Genomic DNA, 25,102 nt, shown 5'->3' on the forward strand with positions numbered 1-25,102 from the left:
TGATGATGTGGGATCTTCATAATGCAACCAGAGATTGCATTCTGACAGTTTTTCCTAATAGGCAGAAATAGATCTGTCCTCCATTAAGTCTGATCTTTTTTTATCACTCTCTACTATTGACTGCACGACAACTCTGACAGTAGATTTTGAAGATTAATTGTGTTTTGTGTAATAGAAAAAAAATCGTTATTTATTTCAAATCTTAACTGCTTAATCAGGAAAAAGTGAAAATGGGAAGAAGCACAATAGAGCCCTTGGCAGCTAGGATGGAGGAAATGGAGCATATAATGGAGGGCACACACTTTCCCTCGTGTTTTGAGTGAAAGGAGTCCCTGAAGTAGGATTAGGGGGCTGATATGTAAAAAATTTATAAAATAAAATGGTGGCCCTGCTATGAATGTTTTGCATTTCTGTATTCTGTTTTACTTCAAGGAATGTATTATATGAGTAGTTAAAGGTGAAGAGAAAGTATTTCTGTTTCTATTTCTTTCTTACTGGCCATCAAGGTACACAGGATTCCCCATTTTCTGTCTGGGCCACTCCAAGCTCTGCTTATTTCTGAGTAGAGAGCTGCACACTTAATTTCTGCAGTAGACTGAGACAAACATCGTTGACACCGTGACCTTCTTTAATGAGGCTTTCCTATCTCACACTCTATTTTCATATGAAAAAAAGTGCTACAGTCTCTAAGATAATTATTTGTTTCTTTTGGACCTGGAAACCAGCCTCTTTTAATACTAGTGGTTATGAGAGGTGTTAATGACTGTTACCAATGGGTTGTTTCATCAGCGGGCAATTAAAGAGCTGGTAACTAAGGGGCCTGCTGATGTGCTAACCAGATGTCAGTTCTGTATCCTTTTCTTTTTCTGAATTTCACAAAATCAGTTTGAATCTCCTTTCCAGTGCTGGAATGCTAAATCCAAGTTTGCAGTTGATTAGATGTGATATATAAAAATTATCAAGTAATGTCCAGAGGAATAGCGAAAGGACATCAGTTTGAGGTCAGATGACCACTTAGACCTATATCATTATCATGTTATTAAAAAGTTAGAGTGTATAAATATTCTTATTGTAAATAGATAATCTTGGTCTAAGCAATTATGACTCTTTCAAACAGGATCATGTTTTTTCATGTCTGTAGCTTTGTGTTATTAGGACTAGATCATCATTGTTATCTGGATGATTATCATGAGTATTTCTAGCTTTGGGCCATTTTAGGCACACTCCAGAATTTTTTGGTATTGTTTGAAGCTGCACAGGTAGCATAGGAATGCCCAACTGTATTTGAAATTTAAGAACTTCTAATTTAATTAATTAAGACAGAAAATATTCATTATGTATGTATCTTCAGAGTATATATTTTATGTCAAGATTTCTTTTTGAAAACCCGGTGAAGATACAAAGATATTACTGCTGATGCATAATCGCTTTTATGTAGTTTAGTTGGTTTCTTTTTCATAACTGTGTATGGTGCTTATTCTGGATACATTTGTTCTTTTGATGTAAAATCAGAAGTAAGAACATGTACAAATTTAGAAGATTGTAGCATGGGGATAGGTTTCCAAGAGCATTATTTTGCCTTAGTCATGTTTTAGTACACCTGAGATCTGATTTTGAAAGACGTGTATGACAGAAAGAGGTTTTATTTTGGTTTGTTTATTTGGTTGGTTTGTTTTAATTTTACAGAATAAGAGTTGAATTCAGAATAAACCAGATAACAATCTATGATGAAATATTTGATGTGTCTGTCCTACCTGCATTGGCTTATCTGTAGAGTTTGGTCTTCTGTTTGGATTTTCTTTGTCAGCTTCCAAACAGTGGAAGTAGCCTGCAGGTGATAAGCATCTCATTAATCTTTCTGATCCTCTAGCACTTGAGCATGGGAATAGCTGATCAATTACAGCAATTGTCTCCCTAAATGAGCTTTGCACATCTGCCTCTTATTTCATTAACTGCCCCTATATCTGATAGAATGGAAGCCTAGTGGCTTCTTACAGCTTGTTCTGTGTTACTGTACAATAAGGATGGCGTTGTTAGCAAAATGGGCACAAAAGGGTATTTATCCACTACCCCAAACAAATATACATGCTATCGTGTAGGAGTGCTTTTGTCTCTAATCACTGTTTGTAAAAACGTTCTTAAAGCACATCAGCTTGCTTTCCAGCCACCTATTTAGCCCTTACTTTTAAGCTTATTTGTAAATTTATCATTTTTGTAACATAGTCAATGTGTTTCCATGCCCTAAAGCATCATATCAATGACTATATGGTTTTAGATAACAGAAGCTAGCACATGCAAGATTAACAGTAGAAATGAAATTTCCTGCAAATGTCCTTACAATTCATCTTCAAAATACTTAGATATGGCATCCTTCTCTCAGACAGTAAATTTACATTTCCAGAGCTACAAACCAGTATTTGCAATAGCAACAATGTTACTAGATATTTATTATTTATGTGAAGTACAGAACAATGAGTACCAGTTAGACTACAGAATCCAAGGTTTGTTCTAAGAAACATGCCCTAAAAATTATGGGGTTTGATTTTAATAAAAATATGATTTCTCATGAATGCCTCTTTCATTAATACTCAAGCTTTCAATTACAGAATAATCACTTATCAGACGAAAATTAAAATAATGTTTAAGCAGAGGCTTTATTCTTTATCTGTTATTAACTGATCACTTTATTCTTATGGATATACATTATTTATTATTCAAAAGCTGTTAACTTATGTTTATCATACATTAAATTGCTTCAGATTATACCAATATTTATTTATTTATTTACTTATTTATTTAAATAACTATGCTAAATGCCAAAAATAATTAGAAGGCATTCTGTCCTGAACTGGTCTAGATTATTCCAGGTGATTTTTATGAACATTTAACTATTCTTGAACCTGAAAGTCTCAGTTAATTGTGCTTGAAACTTCTTTTATTCTGAGTTATAAAAAATATACATTTATATGTTTTATGGATTTATGGAATGATGGAGCTATAATATCAAAATACCACCATCTTTTCAACTAATTTTTGACTGTTCATTGCAGGTCTTGTTTGTATGAAGTCAAGTACTTCAGTGGTTGAACTGGTTATGCTGCTTTGTTCACAGGTAAGATATTCTCTGTTTTTGATTGGATTAATTTCTTTGTGTAATCCCTGTCAGCCAAGGAATTGTATCTGGCAGTTTGTTTCATTCTTCCATTTCATTACCAAAAAAAACCAAATTAATTTCTTCTGGTAATAAGTAAGTTGTAATTTTTTTTTTTTAGAGATTAATTCTATAGTTTTTCTATATTCACAGAGTATACAAGGTATATTTGCATTTATGTTCTAAAAGTGTATGGATGTACATTACGCATTTTCTCTGTGTATGAGCTCTCCTGCAAACCCGTTCTTATCTAGAATATGTAAGTAGGATACTGTGGTCATAATTTTATGATGGAATTTCTCTTTGAATTAGTGATTTTTTTTAAAACATTGCTTTGTGCTGACTTTATTACTTTTGATATACATGGCATAACATTGAATATTTTACGTAGCTGTCACTATATAAAAAGCAGAGGAACATGGATTAAGTAGTCCTCAAGAACTGGCAGAAGCAGAACATTTCTATATAAAAATTCTGTCATTGATTATTGGTGTTTTAACACAGCAGTAATGAGTTCCTCAGAAATCCAAATAATTAATGTTTCGAAAAAGCTTTCAAAAATAAAATATTGAAAATTAAACCAGTTTCTCATACTATTTGGATTATTTATATCTCACTTTTCATATTATTTGTCTTGCTAGAATTGTTAATGGCTAATATTGTGTATATACCCTTTTAATTTAAAGTGCGAGTAAGAAGTTATCAGCAAGCATTTTAGAACTTTGTTCACTTTGTAGAATGTAAGAAAATTAGGATTTCCTGACAGATCCAAATAACTCTGTAAGTTTTTATACTTCTCTAAAAACTTCTAACAACACTTCATTTCATTCAACATTCCTCATAAAACTATAATACCAGTTCAACTCAAAATAAGTTTGTGTATAAAATGCCCATGTTAACTTATTATATAATTATCAAAGAAAATTGTAGCTTTTCTTGAGCATTCACTACTGCATATTGACAGCATGTACCAAAAATAAACTGTCAACAAAGGCATTTCTAGGGACAATTGAAATGAAAATCTACTTTTGAGAAATTTATCTGCAAATAATAAACATTTACAAGTAGATTTAGGGGCGAGTAATCCAACTTACCTTGTCTGTCTGTAAGTTGCATTTCTTCAAGCTTGTGTCATAAGGAAATCATTAAATCTTGTTTTCCTTTGTATTTTTTTTCCTCTTCCTTTCTTTTCTTCCTCTTTTAGAGGGATATCAGTTAGGGAAACGTAAAAGAAAAATACATCCCTGGCAGGAATCCTCAGTGGGATTTCAACTTCAAACCTTCTCTAGCAGGGCACTCGAAAAATTTGTTACCTAATGGTGAAGTCTTGGGTTCCAAGAAAATTCCAAAAGATCCATTAAGGCTTTTGAGCTCAATGTTCTTGTCATGCAACTTTTTTCTTTTATTTTTAGCAGCTCTTGAAACATTTCTTCAAGGGAAAGAATAACTTACAGTCCTTTCTTCCCTAGCCTTTAGTTTTGCTGCAGTTCTCAGGAATAAAGTGGAATGTAGCATTAGGGTCTAGTGTCTTTGATGGCCTCATCATCTAATCATAGGTTTAACATTACTCATTTGCTGGCTCCAGGAATTCCTGCCATTAAGGGCCCTAGAGATGAAACTTTGCCTCAAATATTGATTGAAAGGAAGAGAGAGAAATTTAAGCTCTTTCTGCAATGCTCTTTCTTTAGACATCTCAGTAAAGCTACGTAACAAATGCAGCAAAAATCAATTTGTTATTTTTATGACTCCTATACATGCTGGGTTTATTTCAAAGTATTTTAAAAATAATGTTCACTTTATACCTGGACTAATGGGAAACGCCTAATAATTTTGAAGCTTCAAATGTTTATTTATTTTCTTCAATGTTTGCTTGGAAGAACTCTTTTTCCATCTACCTAATTACTTGAGTGAATTGCAAGCTTTTAGTTTTTATACCCCATCTGATACTTCAGGGTTGTTTCCTTGTCTTCTAAATAACAAGGATTTTGTCTCTGGGTGTCCATTTATTATGAAGTACTTCAGGAGTTAATGCTGTAGTGTTTGTTGGGGGAGTCATGGTAATTGTTTCTACAGGAGCTGTCAACAGGGGGCCGTAGTGGTGCAAATTGCAGCCTCCTCCCCTGCCTTTCTGACCTCTGGAATATTCTTCTGAACAGTAGCATTTCTGCAGAATATAGTGGTTTATCCCATAGGTGCAAACAAAACACTCTGCACTTCTATTCTTCTACAGGGAAGTATTGTTGTTTTTTTTTTTTTTTAAATTTACATTTTAAAACTGTCTGTCGGAAGAAAACATGAGATAAATGCTATGAAAATACTAATACATAAAATGGGTAGAAGAAAATGACAGCCAAATATCATAATCCAGCCTAATGTTAGCAGAACTTAGGATCATAGGAGATGTTGTCCACGGCAATTGAGGATAACTTATCTATACAGAGAAGAAGCAGCGCTACCTGGGTTTTTCCTTATGACAAATTAAGCAATGCGAACTAGAAAGACTGCATAAAGTATATAGTTTGTGGGTTTTTTATAATCCCATTGTAAATAGGGCTTTTCTTTCTAACATGGGTAAATCCTTTATATTCAAGTTGAATGACATTTTACAGATTATGTGGGGAAGTTTGAAAAGTGTCACTCAAAAGATAGATGGCGATAATAAAAACCTTTGAAAAGTACAATTTTGTTTGCACAGAACAGAGTAACTTTAGACATTGAAAAGGAAAGGGAAATGCAAAGTTTGTTTTCCTTTCATTTGCTACAGCAAATTAGATGCTTTTATGCTTTTTATGTTGGAAATTCCATGTTAACGACTACAGATTAGCAGGGATGTCAGAATTTTTTTTCTTATCTGAGCTCCTGAATAAAATCAACATTGCCAGCGGCTCACATCCAAGGTATGGTCTAAATTTACATGAAATATCACATTACAAATGTCTGAAGGTACATGTCATGGATAATTCAGTTCATATGGGCAGCCTTTTAGGCTCTGAGGAATATGCAATCAAGCCTTTCCCCCAGAGGAATTTGGAGTTTCTGTGAAAAATACATTTTAAGTTTTAAAGGAACTCCTGTATGGATGGTACTTCATTTGTAGGTTTGGGGAAGAACAAAAAGCACTAGTCTGTGTTTTCAGAATCTTTCTTTTACAGTAAGATAATACTTGTGTTATATCTTTTTCCTAGTAACATCTACTGCAGTAGATTAAAATTTAGGTTAATTTGAAGCTTTATTCTCTTTATTTATATAAACCATAATCACACATCCAAGCACTTGAAAAAAATTTCTAAATAATTGATGATAAACATATAATGATTTTCACTGCCTTTTTATTTGGATTTAGTCTATTTCTACATAAAATGGATGAAGATGTGTTATGTTTGACAATATCTGTGCTTGATTAGCTGGTCTTTGTTCCCTCAGCCTAGTTGAGCATGTCACAGCTGTGTCGCTGTTGGAGTGGCAGATTTCTTCAATAAACCATGCAGTATTAGAAAAATGCATCAATTTTTGCAGTGTAGCTCCTTCTTACATCAGATGTAGATTTCAATTACTTTTTTTTCATATTCTTTTTTCTTTTTTTTTTTTTCCCTAACCAAAACACTACAATAGTTTCTAATTGCTTCCAGATCCTTTGCAGATTCTTCTCTTTGGGGAGACAGCTTCTGAAAAAATTGAGTAGTTGAGTCCCAGAGGAGTTTTATCTCATGACACTTGTATTTTTCTGTATCTTACCTATTTACAAGGGAAAATAATTTTCCTAAAAAGAAAATACTGCTTTATTTTTAAAGACATCTTGTTACTCAATCTGTTTGAAAATATAATTATTATGAGGATAAATGCTACATTGTCCTGAGTGGCAGAAAAAATTTGGAGCAATATCAAGAAATTAATCACACTCCAAGGAGAGGTGTAAAAACAAATGAACAAAAAATACCCCAAAGATGTGCCTGGCTGGTGTAAATTCAAAGGGAATCCTCAGAGAGGAAATTTGATGGTTGTTTTATCTCTGAGAATAAAGACCCATCAACCAGGCACTGCAGGGATTTCAGAAGACACCAGCACATCTAGATGTACATTCTGCCTCAAAGTATGGCATAGCTCTTCAGTAACTGGCAATTGATCAACGCAGAAACCAAGGAAAAATAAAATTTAAAAAACCAAAATAAAAACAAAAAAACCCCTTTTTTTCTGGTCCCTGCAGCTGACCAGAAGATGCCTTGAAATGTACAATTCATATAGTAGAAGCACAGTGCACAATTTGTGACACCAAACATACTGTATTCAAGGCTTTCTATAAGAGTTTAAGGAGGAATTGTCTAGCTCTGCTGTGCAAAACCTTTTACTTTTCATTATAGATTTTCCTTTTTTGTAATATTTCTTGTCTGTTTACTCTTGTTGCCAGTATTAGATTCATCTTTAATTGTAGTTCTTGGTCTCCTTCCAGAGGTATTCCTAGAGTTCTCATAGTTTATAATTTTTGTTAAATAAGTGATTGCCCTTTCAGAATAACTCTGATAGCAGAACAGTTACACAAGGGTTTGCTATTGTCTTTTTGACACCAACCACAATAGGAAAGGCTGAAGATAAGTTAAATAATAACTGCTTCCCTTAAATCTAAGGGAAAAAAACCCTGTAACTTAATCTACTTAGGAAATTAAGTTTGATATAACTTCAATGATGAAATTAGGGTTGGTTAAGCAAATTCCTATGAGGATGTAATTTTTTAATCTCTCTTTTCTTGATCACAAAACAAGTTGGGTGTTTTAGCTTTGCTTGTGTTTTTGCATTTGTTGTGTGGCATAATCCACTGTCTGTTTTCAAACTATTGCAAATAGGAGACGACTCTGCATATAATATGACTAAAAAAGTCTGAATTAAAATTTGATTTTATAGAGGAGAATGATGCATAGAAACGTGTAAAAATCCAGAAACTTATTGTTTCAATTATCCTTTTTTCCAGGATATCTTTAAAATATTTATCCTAGCAAAGGATCTATCTCCTACACTGCTTCCATCCTGCAGCTTCTTCTCTGCTAACCCCACTTTTGTAAAAGTGCTGATATTTACAAGACTAACTCACAAACACATGTGAAAATTTCTCAGACATTTGTTCCCTGGTTTAGTGGCTCTTTAGCTGAGAGCCTTGTTCAAAAGCCACCAGAGCTACTTAACGAAAAAGATTCAGGATTGAAAAATTGGGGGCACAGAGGAGAAAAGAGAAAACACAACTTGTGTTTTCATGGCAGCAAGCTGTAAATTCAGATCTCTGCATCTAATGGAAACACATTCTTAGGCTACAGTTTTAGTGGTCAGTTTAGGATTCTCTCTGGCCAAGATCACACTTGCAGATGTATTGTAACTTCTCCATGTCTAGCTCCATATTGCTGCTGATCCCTGTCATCAGAATATGTAATGGTGGAAACAGCTACATCAAACTAAAAATTAACTCTGAGTAAAAAAGTTATTTTTAACTGATTATGCTTCAAAGGTAGCCACAATACCAACAGCTTATAGCAGGTTGCAGATCAATGGCTGCACTCTAGGAAACACAGGCTGCTTCTCTAAGAGTCAAGATACAAGAAAGGAATTTTGGCATTTGATGGGAGAAGTTAGAGCAAGAGCAAGAAGTTAAAATAGATGAAAAAAACACACAGATTTTCATATGCTGGACAAAGCACTAGAAAGGTGTATGAAATATTCAGCAATGTTGCTCCAAAATGAGGCTTTGTATCTCCACATTTTACCATAGGCTCAAATTTAATTTCAATAATCACAATCTTTGTAGGTGAAGCGAGTAGTTTCTATAATATCCTCATCCTATTCGGACTACACAAAGGTCTATCAAGAGGAAGGGGGTATTTCTTCTGTTTCCTTATGCAGTATCAAATATGGTACAGCTTAAACACATAATTAGGTTCTAATGTTGATTTTGGGCTCTTCATAATCCACCACATGGCCTATACACAAATAGGTTGTTATACACACTTAGTGTAATTTCCTTAATGAACCCCAGTACAAGCTACAGGAGAAGCCAAAAAAATTTCCCTTTATATGTTTGTTGGTTTTTTTCTCTAAAATTAAGTGGTTTTCTGAGGAGATGGTGTTTTGTGGTTATTTTTTAGACTTTCCCCCCTTTCTCCACCCTTGGCATTTCTTACCTTATTTAAGGAATTCTGGTGAATGATCTGGAAAACTATTTTCCAAAAGATCATAGTTTCAGAATTTTCTTGCATTGTCCATGTGTGGAATGTTTTCCAGCCCAATCTGTCTTCATCTCTTGATCATCTGCTTCTGATAATCTAACTTTCAAATGGAAACCATTAGTATATTCTTTCCTACTTGTTGAGCGATTTTACTTTCTTCATCATTCTGTGAGGTGTTCTTACAGATTCCCATACATTTAGAAAACGAATTCTGTGTTTTGCTTTTAGTAATAAGCAGGATGTTTTCTTTTTTATATTATATCAGAGTTGTCAAGGGACTTCAGGGCCTTTCTTTTGCCTGTCCTTGTGTAGAGTAATTTTGTCAAAAAATATTAAAGAATACACACAAGTGAGATGCTGATCTGAACAACTTCTGGGTTCATGGCAAGAATAAGGAAATTGTAAGAATCAGCCTCTCAGTATTAAATGCGGCAAGTTGTCTTCCCCTGACGTTTCTATAAAGCTGCCCACACAATTGAGAAGGATCTGAGACCTGGAGGAAATACCTACAAAGTCAGAGTGAGTTGGTAGTTCTTGAAGGGTTGAGAAAGGATACTAAGCTCATTACTGGAATCCATCATAAATAATAAATATACCATAGCTTTCAGGGGGCTCACTATAATGGAGACAATATGAGGAGTACTTTTCTGTACATCCAAAAAAATTATTTGTTTTCATTTATTTTGGGAAGAATTAGTTCAAATTAATTACCTATCTCTAACATCAAAGAGTGGTTGTGTAAAAAGTGGACTGGTCTTTAGGATTAATTGCCATACATAGCATACATGTTGTTAATAAAAATTTTAGCATCCCTTACTGAAAAAAAAAAATTCTAGTCAGGAGGTAAGCTCTAGAAGTTATGGAGATACATGTATCCTGTAGTACCTCTCTTCTGTCTGTATTAGAAGATATGCAGAATTTCTACAAGATGCTAAGGGTTACTTTTCTGAATAAATTTGGCCATTTTTCTGGTGTTGTTTGAATAATGTAAATGTTTTTGCAATTGTAGTTTTTGGGTTGTTTTGTTTTTTCTTCCAAGATACCAATGAAATGTTCCTCTGGGAATGTTGACACCATTGTCAAGATAAATTGGCCAATTACCACAGGTGATCAGAGGGGCAATGGGGTCTGTGTGCTACCAAGAAAGCAAAAAATTAATGTATTATTTAAAGTCAAGACAATAGAGGGAAAATGATGCTGCAGTCTTGTGAAACTGTAATCTAAAACTTTCTATTACCATTGTTTTATTAAATTCACATTCGCATAAATAGTGTTATGAAAGTTTTGCATTCTTTTCCTTTCTGGGATTTGGCCAGAGGCCAGGAGCATTCCAATACTTGCAGATTTTCCTTCCAGAAGGATGTCGTCAGTCATTCTGCAGCTTGCTTATTGTGGGAAATAGCCACGTTTAAAATGGACGACCAATTACAAAAGCCTAAAATTGATCCCAAATTTATTGAAATAGTAGACCAAAAATACTTTTTTTATATCCTTTATCAGCAGTATATATGTGAGTATGAGAGAAGTATACAAGCTGTGTTACTGGAATTCTTAGATTTGATTCTCATTCCAAACAATAATGCAAGGTTTTCAGACTCCAATATCTTTAGGTAAATTCTTCTAGGACTGGAAGGGACAAATCTATGGTCTTAAAAACAGTGTAATCATCTCAAAAATTTATGAGACAGTGTCTTGAAATCAGTCTTCCTGTTTTTACCTGCTTTTTCCTTCTTTTACCTGCTTTTAATGGACACAATTTTCTGCCATATAAAAACCACAAAACATTTCATACATCATGTAACATTTCTTTTGAATATTTCCTCCTAAATGAAGTAAAGCAAGTTATTGGTGATTTTTGGATAGGAAGTTAATGGTGATTTTAGGAGGTAACTCCACGTCATGGAGTTCAAACCCGAGCTAAATTACATGCATGTTGTGAATTGCAAACACATTTTTATAGTTTCCATTTCCTTCTCCAGATGAAAGCTTGCACCTGTTCAGCTCCATATATGATTTTCAACCAAATATATTCAAGGGTCTAGAAAGAAGAAAGTTGATATAATAGAATTCAGTCTGTCTCAATAAGTTTTAATTACGCTGCAGTGATCAAAGAATTGAGGTGTCAACTGAGTTATGATTGTCTTAGATTAGGAAATTCACTAAATGTTCAGTATGACAAAAACAAATTAGCCTCAGTTATATTTAAGGCATGGAGAAAAGAGAAGTCCAATGAAGATAGAATTGATTTACACAGTAGCACCTGTAGTTCAAGGAGAATTGTAGGATGATTACTACACCAGGTATCTCTCTATTTCAGTAACTGCACTCCTTTGAGAAACTTGAAATTTTTGATACAAATTTAAACTTCCTTGCAGAAAGTGGAAAGGGTGAGAGAACTCTGAGAATCACAGTTCCTTTTTTAATAACTATACTACATTATCACAAGAGTTTTTAAAGACATGTTCTAGACATCATGAATAAAAATTTAAAAATTGTAAGCAAAAGATTATTTGGAAAGAAATATAATATAAACTAAGAAGAAGTTCTTAACATGCCGAGTCTATTTTTTCCTTTTTGACCCCTCCATTACTTTTTTCCAAAGCAAATTTTCCATTATCAATTTAACATGCCTTGACTGTTTTTTTCCTTTTTTCCTTTTTTTCTTTCTTTCCTTTTTTTTTAATGTGTACTGGAGATTTGAGAATTTTAAAGAGATAAAACTTGGAAAATACACTCAAAAATAAAAATTCTAATGATATCAGAGAGTAAATGAATGTGCATCATGTTTTATTAAAAAACCCCCTGAATTTCAAGCAATATCTGTACTGTGGTATTCATCTCCTGTCCTCTGCATGAAACAGTTTCATAACAGCTTTCAGTCTGAACTTTCTTTCAAGGAGATGGTACTGAGGCATTCTTTACGCATTGGCACTTTTCAAACAATGACAGAATACATTAGGAGAAGAAGTTAAGGAATGTGGTGATTTCCATTATCCATTATCCTAATTAATTAGTACATTTTTTATTAATAGAATTTAATAGAATTTTGTATAACATAAATTATTTACAACAAAGCTATACTGGAAGTAATTGAACTGAATGTCTAAAGTCTTGATATTTGGTAATTATGTAAGAAAACAGTTTTTAAATTTATTTATCACAAAAGGTAAAAAGCAAATTTTTGTTCTATTTTTAGTACAAAGAAGTGGTGTCATTCTTGAACACTGTCAGTGTTAGCCCTGAGTCTTCCACACCCCACCTTGTTGAGTCATCCCCACAGCCCTACCAAGCAGGAGCCCCAAGAGAAGAGATCCATGCATTCCTGCATAGAAGTAGCTGTCTCATACATGATTTTGTCAAAGGCTTCTGTTATTTCAGTACCTAATTGCTACCATCATTTTTGAGGCAGAGAAAAGGCTTCAAGCTCTTGCTCTAAGGCTCAGAAGATTCATGATACACCAAAACCACATGAGATGTAGTGTAGTCATTCCAGCACTTAGCTGCTAATAACCAAATGACTATGCTGTGGTTCCATTTGGCTGTAGCATAAATCTTCCAACTACTGTCCCTGCATCCATTTCATTTGGTGTTTGTTTTTCAGTTTTTTGCATTTCAGGGTTGAGAAAGATTCCTTTGGAATCTGAGAGAATATAAACAAAACTGCTCCACATCTCAATCCAGTTCTTAAAAGACATACGGTGATATGAGTGGCCATTGCAAAGGCAAATGTAATGCTGGCGTTGAAAAATATTTTCAATGCATCTTTTAAAAACAAAATGGAAGAAAAGAAAACCAGGTACTCTTCACATATATGGGTAATGCCTCTGGATAGTGAATCTGTTTGTTAAATTATGCTTAAATGTGAAACAAAATTGTGGCAGTAATGATTATTTGTGGATTAATGGAGGGTTGAGAGTCTTGAATAAATCTTGTCATAGCTACTTTGTAGTGAAACAATGCATGAACCATGAATACTAATTTCTTTCTAGGTTCTGCATCATTATGTTTTTCACTAGTTTTGGGCAGATTGTTCAGCAAGTATCAAACATTTTTATCATGAATAATTGCTTCATATAAATCTATCAGATTTTCCACCTATGGAAATATAAGAAGTGTTTTGTTACTTCCATCTTCTTAGTGGCTTTTTAGACAATTTAAGATATTTCTCATAAAATCCAGTTAGCCATTTTGGATGTCCTGCAGAATTGGAGACTGAGCAGGAAGATCTGGCAAAATACTTGCAAGAATTTCTTGGGCTTTTTCAGACACAGGAAGACCCTCTGTTACCTTTTAAAAATTTAATTAGCATACTTTCTTTGATCTGTCTTAGGAAGCCTTTATGCCTTTCTCTTCTCTTCTCTCTTTTCAACTTCTTTCTTGACTGCAAAGTCATGGCAGCTGTGGTGCAGAAAAGCATCTCAAAAGAAATGCTGATAGTAGTTTGTATAGTGTACAGTAAAAGGCTCTGATAAAAAAAAAATGCTACACTTTGAATACCATCTCTAACCCAGACCTTTTGTTTCCTAAAGTGTCTCAAGGTGCCTGCGTTTAGGTAATTGAATTCTTTCATTCTTAGTTCTCCGAGTGATTTTCTACTCTACACAGATGATTTAAGTGATATTGTTATCTTCAGTTACTAGAGATGAAAAATAACAAAATAAGCATCACTGAAGAAAGGACCTGTTACAATGGTTTTCTAGCTCACAAGCTAGAGCTTGGGTGCTGATACTGTCTTCCCTAACCAGGAGTTACCTGCTCAGCCACAGGTCAAGAGAATGTTCATTATTTGGGTATTTTAGTAACTTGTCTTTTATAAAACCAATCATGAGTATTAGATTGTTGTTGCTGGGATTTTTTTAAGATGCATGACTTGGCCATATCTGTAAATTTGTATAATTAGTTAGAAGCACTTTGATGATTAGTGACTAGATTTCACAGCTCTTCTTTGAGAAAATTTCCTTCATGTATGGAAAGCCATCTTTTTTTCACCCATATTAGGAAACAAGAATTGTGAATTTCTGCCTTTTTACTCTTGGAAAAAAAAATAAATGTAATCTATTAAAGGAATAGTTCTGTAACTGTAACCATCTACCCATTGACAACATGTGGTCTTAGTCTAGGAACTCTCTCTGTAATCCAGCTAATGTACTTTGTTTTGTTTTTCATTATGATGCAGAGGAAATTTTTATTGCTTTTAAAGAATTTTTTAAGGATTTATCGCAAAAGAAAGTAATCTTTACTTGTTAGAGATCAATTCTTTTTCATCTCAAGTATCAGAATTCTTGATGTGATAGAAGCAGTGGGTTGTATGACAAAAGCTATTTGTGATGCTTTGGGAAACTTCTCTTTAACTTAGTGGCATATGAAGTAAAATCCTGTTACATTTAATATCAGGTGGTTTATTTATAAGTTTGAAATTTCATCTTGAAAATCCATGGTAACCGTAAATCAATTTAAAAAAATAGTTTGTTATCATAGACTGGTTTTGTTTTCACTTATAATCAGAAAGAAGCAAAAATTGAACTCCTTGAGGGTGAATTTTATACAGATTGTTGCCTGTCCTTTATAATAAAATGTGCAAGGTGTAGCAGTGAAGACACATGAAGAAGGTACTTTGTTGCATGAATGTTCATTGGGCGACTGCATGAACTGAAGAAACGAGATGTGTTTTCTTGTTCTCTAGACAAGGAAACTAAAGCTTGCTTAAGGGTGAAAAAGAAGACACAACCACCTAAAATTTATTTGAAAATCTGAATGAATTACAGTTTTTTAAATGATCAGTTAATTCTTTTGATGGGGGGGGAGTGTTGGGGGGAATTAAGAAGTTCTGCCTAAATTCAATCTCCTTAGGAAGTCAACAGGGTCAGCTTCAAAAATGTGGTTTAAAATCCCTGGGTTTTGATCATTTTATGTTTTATCTTCTTAGGAATGGCAAAATTCTATTCAGAAGAATGCAGGACTTGCATTTATTGAGCTCATCAATGAAGGAAGGTAATGAATTTTAAAGCTTTTGAACAAATAGTCATTTTGCATTTATTCCATTGGGTGATATACTTCCTCACCATCTGTTCCAAAAAGATTGTGAAACGGCCATGCTAATTAAGAGATTTATTATATAGATACTTTATATAGTAAATATTTAATTTATAAGTGTGTAAATTTTGAAACTATTGTTTATTGACAGAAGGAAATAGAATTCCCTTGAACCATATATAAGTTTAGGGTTATTTTAGAATTGAACCACCATTCTCCAGAGCAGCAAGGTTGTTTTACCCAGACAGTCCAGGGAGCCCAATCTGTAAAACCATCTGCTGCTCCATCTGTTTTAGGAGCACAGCATTAATTTTACAGACATACTTCTCTATAGTATAATTTCATTATTATTTTATCTAGAATTTACAGACAATTTGAGTCATGCAAACCACACATGACAATACATTTATATGAGCTTCCTTGATTTTGAATTTTTTTATTAAATTTTTTAATCAACCCTCAAGTAATTTTAATTCTATGAGTTCTACTCTGTGCATTGTTTCTCACTACTTCCAGCCACCAAGCTGGGAAGCAAAGGGAGACTTTCTGGCCCTTCTGGTATGAGAGTATACGCAAGACAAACAAAACCTCTTAGGCAATGGGTCTGATTTGTATTAGCCAATACAGTAAATCCATTTGAATCTATGCATTTTGTTATGTGCAGCTAAAAAAAAAGAAATAGCAATACACCTGTTGAAGGGATCTTGTCATTTTATGTGTGATTTCTTTTTTTTCACCAATGATATCTAGTTATTAAAGTGAAGTATCAAGTCTTGTCTTTATTGTAGGATATTTTTTGTCTAGCTGATATTTTGGTGGTTAAATCATGCCTTTATTTGAAATATAATTTAGAAAACATCAGAGTATAGAAATATAGGAGTATGAGTACTAAAAAAAAAACCAGTGTGTTATTACCCAGAATTTGGCTGGTGCAAATTCTTTTGGATTCCCTGTGCACAGGGAAGTTATAGTGCTATATAGCAGTAGGAAACATAAGTCCCTCCATTGGAAATTCTTCTTGCTGTGAAAGGCAAATATGAGTTTTTACACCATAATAGGACTCACCTGAGTGGGTCATGTACTGCACATTGGACAAGAAATTGTAACTGGCAACAGACTAAGTAATTATAGTAAACTTGTGTTCTTAGATAGTTATATGCAATACAATTTGGACCTTTTTTATTTTCTCAGCCAGGATATTGAGGTCAGATATTATTATGCTCACTATTGATAAAATGAACATTCTGAGCAAATCCTATATCTACATATTTTTAGCGGTCAGATTTTAAGATGCAAGTGGACCTTCTAATCCCCTCTAACAATTACTTTTCAAAAATAAGAATAATTTAAGGACCATTTCTTAAATCCAGTCATAGGAATGTCTACTCAAACTTCCCTTGGGCACATGTTCCTCCCTATACTTTTCTCAGAAAGGTGTTTTAGAATAAGTACGTGTGTGTTACTGAAATGCTCTTCTTTGCAATCAGCCTGTTTGTTTTTAATTTACCCTTTTGGGGAAAAAGATAACAATCCTTTAACTGAAAATTGTTATAAATATTTATTCTGCTTAATAGCTAAACTTGTGAATGCAATTCATCAATCATAGCTAGAGAATGCAATTGTGCAGTTGTCAACAATTAACAGGACATAAACAGTTGATGAATGTGCAGCTGAATTAAAGTGCTCCCTAGGATAACCTGAAATTATAAACTGGATCATTTAAAGGAATCTAACAAAGGATCTTTATAATTAAAACAAAGCAGGGTTAATGGGATGTAAAATTGCATATAATCGCTGTGCAATAATGATTGAATTTTAAATTATTAAAAGCAAAATGAAGTCTAAGAATATTTTGAAGGACTTTCTGGATAAGATTTTGAGATACCTGGGAAATAAATCAAAAGTTTTGAGCAAAATCTTTCTTTTGAATATGGATGAAAATATTTAGATGTAATGCAGAAGTCCGTAGTTTTAATATCTTCAGCTAGACATCTATATTTTAATATATGAATGCTATAACGTGATTTTCTGAGTACCTAACTCTTGTTATTTCTTCTTGAAATAATTTAAGTGCCTTTAGGATTTTTGAATGTATTAGAAATGTTCTTAAACAAAATATTTCAGTATAGATGTAGTTTAAATAATTACAACTATATTCCTGTTACTTTAACAAGCTGCATTTTCATTTTAAATTGGTTGATTTACTCTGTTTCTGGGTTTTTTTGGTATAGATAGTGTTTTTTTTAGGAAGATCAGAATAACATGTAGTTTTGGAATTCAATATAGAAACACTGATACAGCTTTCTGAAAATAGGACTGTTGAACAGCTTTTAGTGTAACAAGAGATCTGACTACAGATTTAAATTAATTCTTTCAAGGTATGTATTACACCTGAAAGATTTAGTGACATCCTGGTTATGATCTTGAACTTTATGCTTCTATGTAATCAGTCTCCTGCTATGAATGTGTGATGTTGAGGTTATCACACATGTCAAGAGCTTCACTGACAGCAGTCCAATTAGGATTTCAGATTTACATTGGGGTGTACACATAAGCAGGCTTCATAATTTTAGAGCTGGATGTATCTGCAATGTTGGCTGTGAAAGGAGACATGAAAAGACTTCTTTAGGAATGATATGTGAGGGAGACAACGGCCCACATTTAAGTGAAGTAGTGATGGATGAGGTCAAGAGAAAATGGCTGCTCACCGACAAAAATGAGAGATAAGAGCACCCACCTCAAGTAAATATGTATACAAATGCATATGTCTTGGGCAACTCGGAGTAGACATTACTCCACATGCAATCACAAAACTATGACATCATTGGAAGGAATGACTAAGATTTGGTGGGATAAGATAAATAATCATTTATCTTGACACTGGAAAGATCCCACAATATTCATGCACCAGTCAGAACTCTACATTCTGAAGTGATGGACAACTAAATAGATAAAAGACTTACTACTTAAACATGGTCCAAAGTTTGTGGTTAATTGGTTGTACCTCTAGCTTAACATTTTTGACAAGCATAGTATCTCAGGGATCTATCCTGCCTAAGAGATGGATTTTATAGATCATGATCTGTTCATCTTTCAGAGCTGAATTACTATCCTCATCATCCATTTCATTCCCACATTGTGCTTTCTCAACACTCACCTCTTTAAAGAGATGATCTTTTTCCTTTCATTTAAATATTTTCCTTTACTTTTTAGATAATGTCTTCATTTAAAATAAAGGTAGTCTAATTCTAATATAAATTTAAGGCAACATGAGCCTATATTTAATCTCAGATTTAAAATTGTAAACTTTGTTCCTGTAATTCCATCTCTGTACCTAAGTGTGCTTTCTACCTTTAGCCACGAAAATATATATTTTAGCATATCCACCTACATGGACCTCTGAGCATACTTAAAATTCACAAGAAGCCATTTTCTTTTAAACCTTGTTTTGTTGAAATATTTTGAAAAAAATAACAAGGTGTTTATATAGTCTGGAAATCAGTGTTTCTTTACATTTTGATGAATTGCTGATTCAGTCCTGGAAGGAGGCTCATAAAGACTTATGTTCTTTCCTTGTTACCTCAACTGGAATTATGGGGTATCTACATCAAATTTTCTTTTGGACATCCTCTGTTGCCATTTGGCAATTCTGATATGTTTCGTTTGTGGTAAATTAGTTCACAGCCATTATTCGCTCTCCGCAACACCTAAATGTTCAGGCATAAGTTAAAAGATATATCTATAGTGCCACTTGCCATATTTGATTTCTGATATGCATCTGCATTTTGGGTCTCTTAATAGCTCTCAAAGAACTGATTTAGTAGTAGGGTCCAAAATGGATGCTGTTCCTTGTTTCTGCTTTGATTATGATCTTGATTACAGGACAGAATGGGAACCTGAATCATCCAAGAAGGCAAGATATTGGGTCATCAGACCATATGAAGTTCAGGGCTACCACATGCAAAGGATTCTGGTCTGATGTGCAAAATCCAATATATGCAAACACAGTCAGAAATTAACACTGGGGAAGCAGTAGGTTAGAAACCATAAATAAGAGCAAAGGTGTTTGATTATTCTGTCTTTGACAGATATAACCAAATTCTACTGCTTTATTGTCATCTTCACCAAGTGTAATTTTTGATTAGAGGAATCCTTTATTAGCTGGATTCCTTTAGTAGAGGATCCCTGTCATAGATACTTCTGTAAAAGTGGGCACTGAATGTCTGTATTTCTGCTCCAGCTAAAGTGTGAGCTTGTGTTTAGATGTGCTTGTTCATATCTTGTTTTCCTTACTACAGCTGTCCTTGTCCTGGCTCCAGACAAGTAGTTTGTGTTAGACAAAGTGTACATTGTTATGGTAACCATCTGTGTGCTTGTGGGGTCAGTACACCTACAGTTCTTAGATCTATTAGAGGTTTTGAGGTATCCTTTCCCTTTCTAGCATTGCCTGATCAGGTCTCATCTGAAAGTGGAGGCTGATCCTGACATAAAGGCCATCTCAGTTGCGACTGCTGGTCGTGCATGTTTACTGGGTAGTCACTATTACAAAGAGACAGATTCCTCTTGATTTAGAAAATTCTTCTGCAAAATAGCAAGTCTTTATGGGAGTGGAACAGATTCTTTGTAGTCATCTCTGAGTTTTATTGAATCTGTTACAGCTTCTGAGACATTTCTGAAACAATTATAGTTACTCTCCATGAAATTTTTCTTGTCAGTGTGCTTATGTTGTAGTTGAATAGCCAGTGTTTGCATGCTATAATTTCAAACTCTTCCCTGGGGTACTCTTCATCATTTCTGTCTTGCAAGAAATGAGACCTCTGTGTTAGACATTACTTTTCAAAGTTTACAGGAATTTGCTTTCAAAGATTCATAGCAGTACTGCATCTTGTGGAACTTCAAACTCTTCAAGTTAGACTAGTTTATGAACCATCCTATTGCAGATACCCAGTGCAATGATAGGTTTCATTTCTTATGAATGCCATTAAGAGTAATAATTGTCAAAACAACTGTTTAATAAAAACATGGCCCACTTCCAGGCTGTGTTTTTTGGTTTTGTTTTTTTGTTTTAAATAAAGCTACGGGCATATGATGAAAGTAAGTCAGAGAAACATCTGTTTCCCTGGACATGTGAGTTGGCAGAACTTCAGGAATGAATAGAGGAAGCAAGACCTTAACTAAATTATAACAAATGTTCATTTGGTAATCTTTTTTTTTTTAAATTGTTGTTTGGGAATGATCTGGGTTTTTTAGTTTGTTTCAAATAAAGGGAAGGCTGGATAACATAGGCTCAATTCTTTTGTCTAGCAGCATAAAAGCTATGAGTGCTCTCTCTCTCTGTGAGATTATTATTAGGAGCAAATGACTGCAGGATAACAAAGCCAGGTTAGGATAGTGAGACAAGAATTTTTATCCTTCAGTTCTAATAGGTGTACAAATAACCCCTCAATCCACAGTTAAATGCATTGCAAGCATTTTATATTTTTTACAGGTTTCTAATACAGTTTGTGTATAGTCTTATCACTATGTTTATTTTCAAAATTCTAAGAAAGTTCTCCCAGGCACTGGCTATTTATCTGAATGACTTCATAGAATGTGGTATTTCACAATCCAACCTTTTTAAATTCTATTATCTGTAAAACAGGGGCTTCTGATTGGTTGAACATATTTTTCACAACTTCCTTGAACCTATAAGCACTCTGGAATTCTAAAGTAACTTTGCTGAGGACAGAATTCTAGAAAGCTACATAGATGGATTTAAAATAACTTCTTACTTACTCCCAAACAGTATTTAAAAATAATTCGTATTTATGAATAGTCATGCCCTGAAACTTGCTCTCAGTCTGGTCTTGCCCATAAATCTGAAATTTTTCATTTTTTAGGTTAAGGAAACCCCTCCATTTATTCCTGCAGATACTTGAGCCTTGTCATGCTTATTATGAAGTACCAGCCTATTTTATTAGAGTTTTTCTCCCATATCTTCAGCTGAAAACTCCACAGTTGTCTGAACAGAAAGATCATTTCTCTGTAGAAGGATTTGAGGCACAAGTGATTTTTGGACTGTTTTGTTGGTGGATTTCCTACTGAAATTCTTTTGATTCAATCTAAAACCCAGGCAAACCTGTTTCCTAGTAAAGGAACTTTAACTGTGGTTTGTAAATTTGTAGGCATTAGTATAAACCAAGCTTGTCTGGGTGAAGAGAAACCTTAAGTTAGGTTGTGTTTAGTCCCTACCTTATGCAGTAAGGATTGCCACACAAAGAGGAGATAAGATTTGTTGCTTGTCATCAGTCTTGGTTCAGATCAGCGCATCCGGCAAGCACAGTTGTCGTCAATAACTGGTAGGAGTTCCAATGGTGCAACTGAAGAAATGGTCACACACAGGACAAAGCCAAATCTTTTTCAAGGTCAATTTTTTGCTTTTTTTACCCAAGGCTTTTTTTTTTTTTTTTTTTTTTTTTTTGGGTAAATCATGAATTGCTGGAAGTGAGAATAAAAATTACAGCCAGCCTGTGGTGAATCCTTAGCCCTTTGGAAGTGCTACTTATGTGGAAATGTATAAGTATGACCAGAAAGCCTGATTCCTCACTGTCTCAACATTAATGTAGCTTCTAGGTCTGATGAGGGTGATGGATGGGAGGATTTACAAGCATTAATAAGAGCCGTGGGTATAACTCAATCACCATGATAAGGAGATCTCACTAAAGAACACAGGGTTTTTGTAAAGGAGAGTCAAAATTGGAAAGCTCTCAAATTTTAGATCACCCCTTTGTATAGCAATTTTACATCCATTCTTGTGCCTTAAGGTGCTTCTCAGTGGGATGGTCACTCAAGTACAGGATGATGGTCAGGGGAATATACAGATAATAGACTTTTCCCCAGAAAGAGAATGCTTTGTAAAAAACTGTGGATGGGAAACTAGGAGGTCAAAGACCAATCTGTCACTGAAATTTTCTTGTACAAAATCACAGAATAAGGAAAATAAAATTACAGAATTGTATCAGAAAGGGTATTTCCATTGAAATAATGCAGCATTCATGTTACTATATAAATAGTGACTAGAATTTGTCCAGAATGCTGCAGGCAGTTTTGGATATGCATTTGCAGAAAAGGCAAAATCAAATTATGATATTAGTAAAACTTATCTACTGTTTTGTCATCCAAGAAAAATCAGAGATCTGGTTTACTTAAGAATTGTAATACATAGACTACCAGAAGATCATCAGAAGGAAGGATTGTGTAAAACTAAGGGCAAGGTTTATGTAAAATGAGACAGTTAAGACTGCTGATGGATACATTTAGATTGGAGAGGAAAAGGGTTTTAAGCTTCAGAGAAATTTCCAAAGCTGTGTGGGAGGCAAGTAACTCAATCACATTTTCATATAATGAAAACACATTTCAAGAACTAGATTTAATGAAAATGCCTTTCATAAGCTAAAGGCAGTTTGTGAAAGATTTTAAATGATGTGGTTGCCTGTTGCTATGAAGGAGTGAATTTGCTGACCTAGAGATCTGTGTTCTTTTCTCTTACTCTTAGTGTGGGAAGGGAGATTTTAATTTTTTTTAATGTACTGGAATTCTTTGTTACTACTGAGGGTAAGATTTCTCCAGATTTGGGGTTCTTTCTGAGTAATTTTGCTTTTATTTCCTTTGAGAAACAAAAAGAACTTGTAGGCACTTTTTCTCAAGCCAAAAAGTTGGAGGTTTCTTCTTCTTTTAGCAATCTTATGCCATGAATGTGATTGAATTATTCAGGATATAGATAACTTGGTTAGTATTCAAAGGATGACAACATTATCATGCTTGTTCATCATGTATAAAGCAGTTAAGACAGTGCACTGAGTGCCGTGTCTACATGGATCTGAGATTCAGGGTTAGCTGGCTCTGCTATAATCCAGTGAAGAGTTTTACCATCTTTTACTTAGTAGGAATGTTGAGAATACATAGTAGCTTTCAGTTAAAATTAAAAATCAATACCAGGAATTATTTTTTAATGGAGTGTTTAAAGTTCAAAAAGTAAGTTTTCTTTAACAAGTAGAGCAAGCACAGAAACATGTACCTTTGCAAAAACCTTTGTAAGACGTTGCTTCTGCAACCTTGTAGTTGCTGCCTCTCAGTGATGACATATTTAACTGCTTTAATTTATTATGCTTCTGTGTTCAGCCCTGCATTCTTGCACTTGCAAATCAAAACATCCAGGTCAAGGCTTATTTTGTAGCCACACAAGATTTTTAAATAACTGCTTGGATTTTCACCCTTCCTGTTTAAAAGTCCTTCTGTCAAGTGATTTTAGGACTAGCATGATTATTAATGGCCTTCTAGATGGAAAAACATTGTTTACTTAGTCTTAGAAGTTCTACCACAGTTCTACTGTGAACCACAGTATGTCACTTATTACCACACATTGATACCATATTATTTAATTGATGATACACTGCTAAGAGGCTATGGCCTCGCTTTTGTGATAATCCTTATTTGTTAATGATCATGCAAATAGTTTTTCATCTTTTTCTTGAAAAAGTCACAATCAGTGAGAGATATGTAAGAGTGCATGAAGTAACTGGCAAGACAGTTGAAATAATAATGAGATATCCCAGATTGCACAGGATTGTGTCCAGACAACTTTTGAATTTCTCCAGGACAGGAGACTCCACAAACTTTTGGGCACCCTGTTGCAGTGCTATGTCACCCACAAAGTAAAGACATTTTTCCTCATATTCAGCTCAAGCTTCCTGTGATCCCCTTTGTGCCCACTGCCCCTTGTCTTGTGGCTGGGCACAAGGAAGGATCTGTCCTCATCTTCCTGACATCCACTAATGTTCGTTCCTAATCCACATCTGAAGACAGTCCTACACTTAAATATGTACGCTTAGCAGTAATAAAATACTGAAACATATCTTCCAGCCGGGTAGATTAAAAAAAAAGGCTAAATTTTGAAAACTGCAGGGTAGGCAACTTTGATCTTTCAGCTTATAATTGGCAAAAAACTTTCTGTTTTAAAAATAGCAAAGGGTTAGATATAATAAAAAGGGTTATTAGACATGAGTATCCACTGTGAAACCTTGATCCAAATTTTTTTATCTTTGTCTCTAAAACAGAGGCCCAAATATTTATGGTTTCCCTTGCCATGTACACATATTGAATAGTAGCTCAGGGTTAGTGATTTCCTTTCTTCACAGACAGTAGAACAATGGAGGCAAGAAAAGAGTTCAGATCTTTCCAGCTTACAGTTTTAGGGTCTAGTAATCATGACTTCGATTTCTAATAATAACAAATTCTACTTCTAACATGAAACACCAAATTAGGGTTGAATTTACTAGGTATTTCACAGCCTTAATATAAGAAACTTTGATATTCTTTCCCTGATGCTGCAAGATGGAAAATCCCAGACCATGTTCCACTTCCACAGAAAAGGAATGGATTTCCTGATCCTAAACAGACCTGTCAGATCATTGCATGCTGAAAGACATTTATTCTCTGCCGATAAGAAGAGCAGAGTAATTTTTAATATAATAGCCAACCCTAGATATAGGATAAAGGGACAAGAAAGCAGTTGGTACCATTATTGCTGCCCAAAAACACAAGGGCATTTTCAACCCAGTGTTGTTTATGCAATTTTGTTATGCATCTTATGGTATTTTGTGGTCTTTAGGAAAGTCTAAATTAATGTGGCTGCCTGGCATCCTCAATCCACTCTTAATCTGTTTTTTTCTTC

At 34.2% G+C, this 25,102-nt stretch overlaps 1 protein-coding gene across 5 annotated transcripts in view; it reads left to right on the top strand.

Moving 5' to 3' along the window:
- The window catches only part of NBEA (neurobeachin), a 453,368-nt gene that overhangs the window by 205,398 nt on the left and 222,868 nt on the right, over window positions 1-25,102 (top strand). For all 5 annotated transcript variants that reach the window (XM_058800580.1, XM_058800578.1, XM_058800579.1 and 2 more), the window contains 2 exons: window positions 3,051-3,112; window positions 15,284-15,348. In XM_058800580.1, coding sequence (XP_058656563.1) covers window positions 3,051-3,112; window positions 15,284-15,348 — 127 coding nt within the window. The remainder of the gene's footprint in view (window positions 1-3,050; window positions 3,113-15,283; window positions 15,349-25,102) is intronic.

The sequence above is a fragment of the Ammospiza caudacuta genome, chromosome 2 (assembly GCF_027887145.1).
Source record: "Ammospiza caudacuta isolate bAmmCau1 chromosome 2, bAmmCau1.pri, whole genome shotgun sequence".
NCBI lineage: Eukaryota > Metazoa > Chordata > Aves > Passeriformes > Passerellidae > Ammospiza > Ammospiza caudacuta.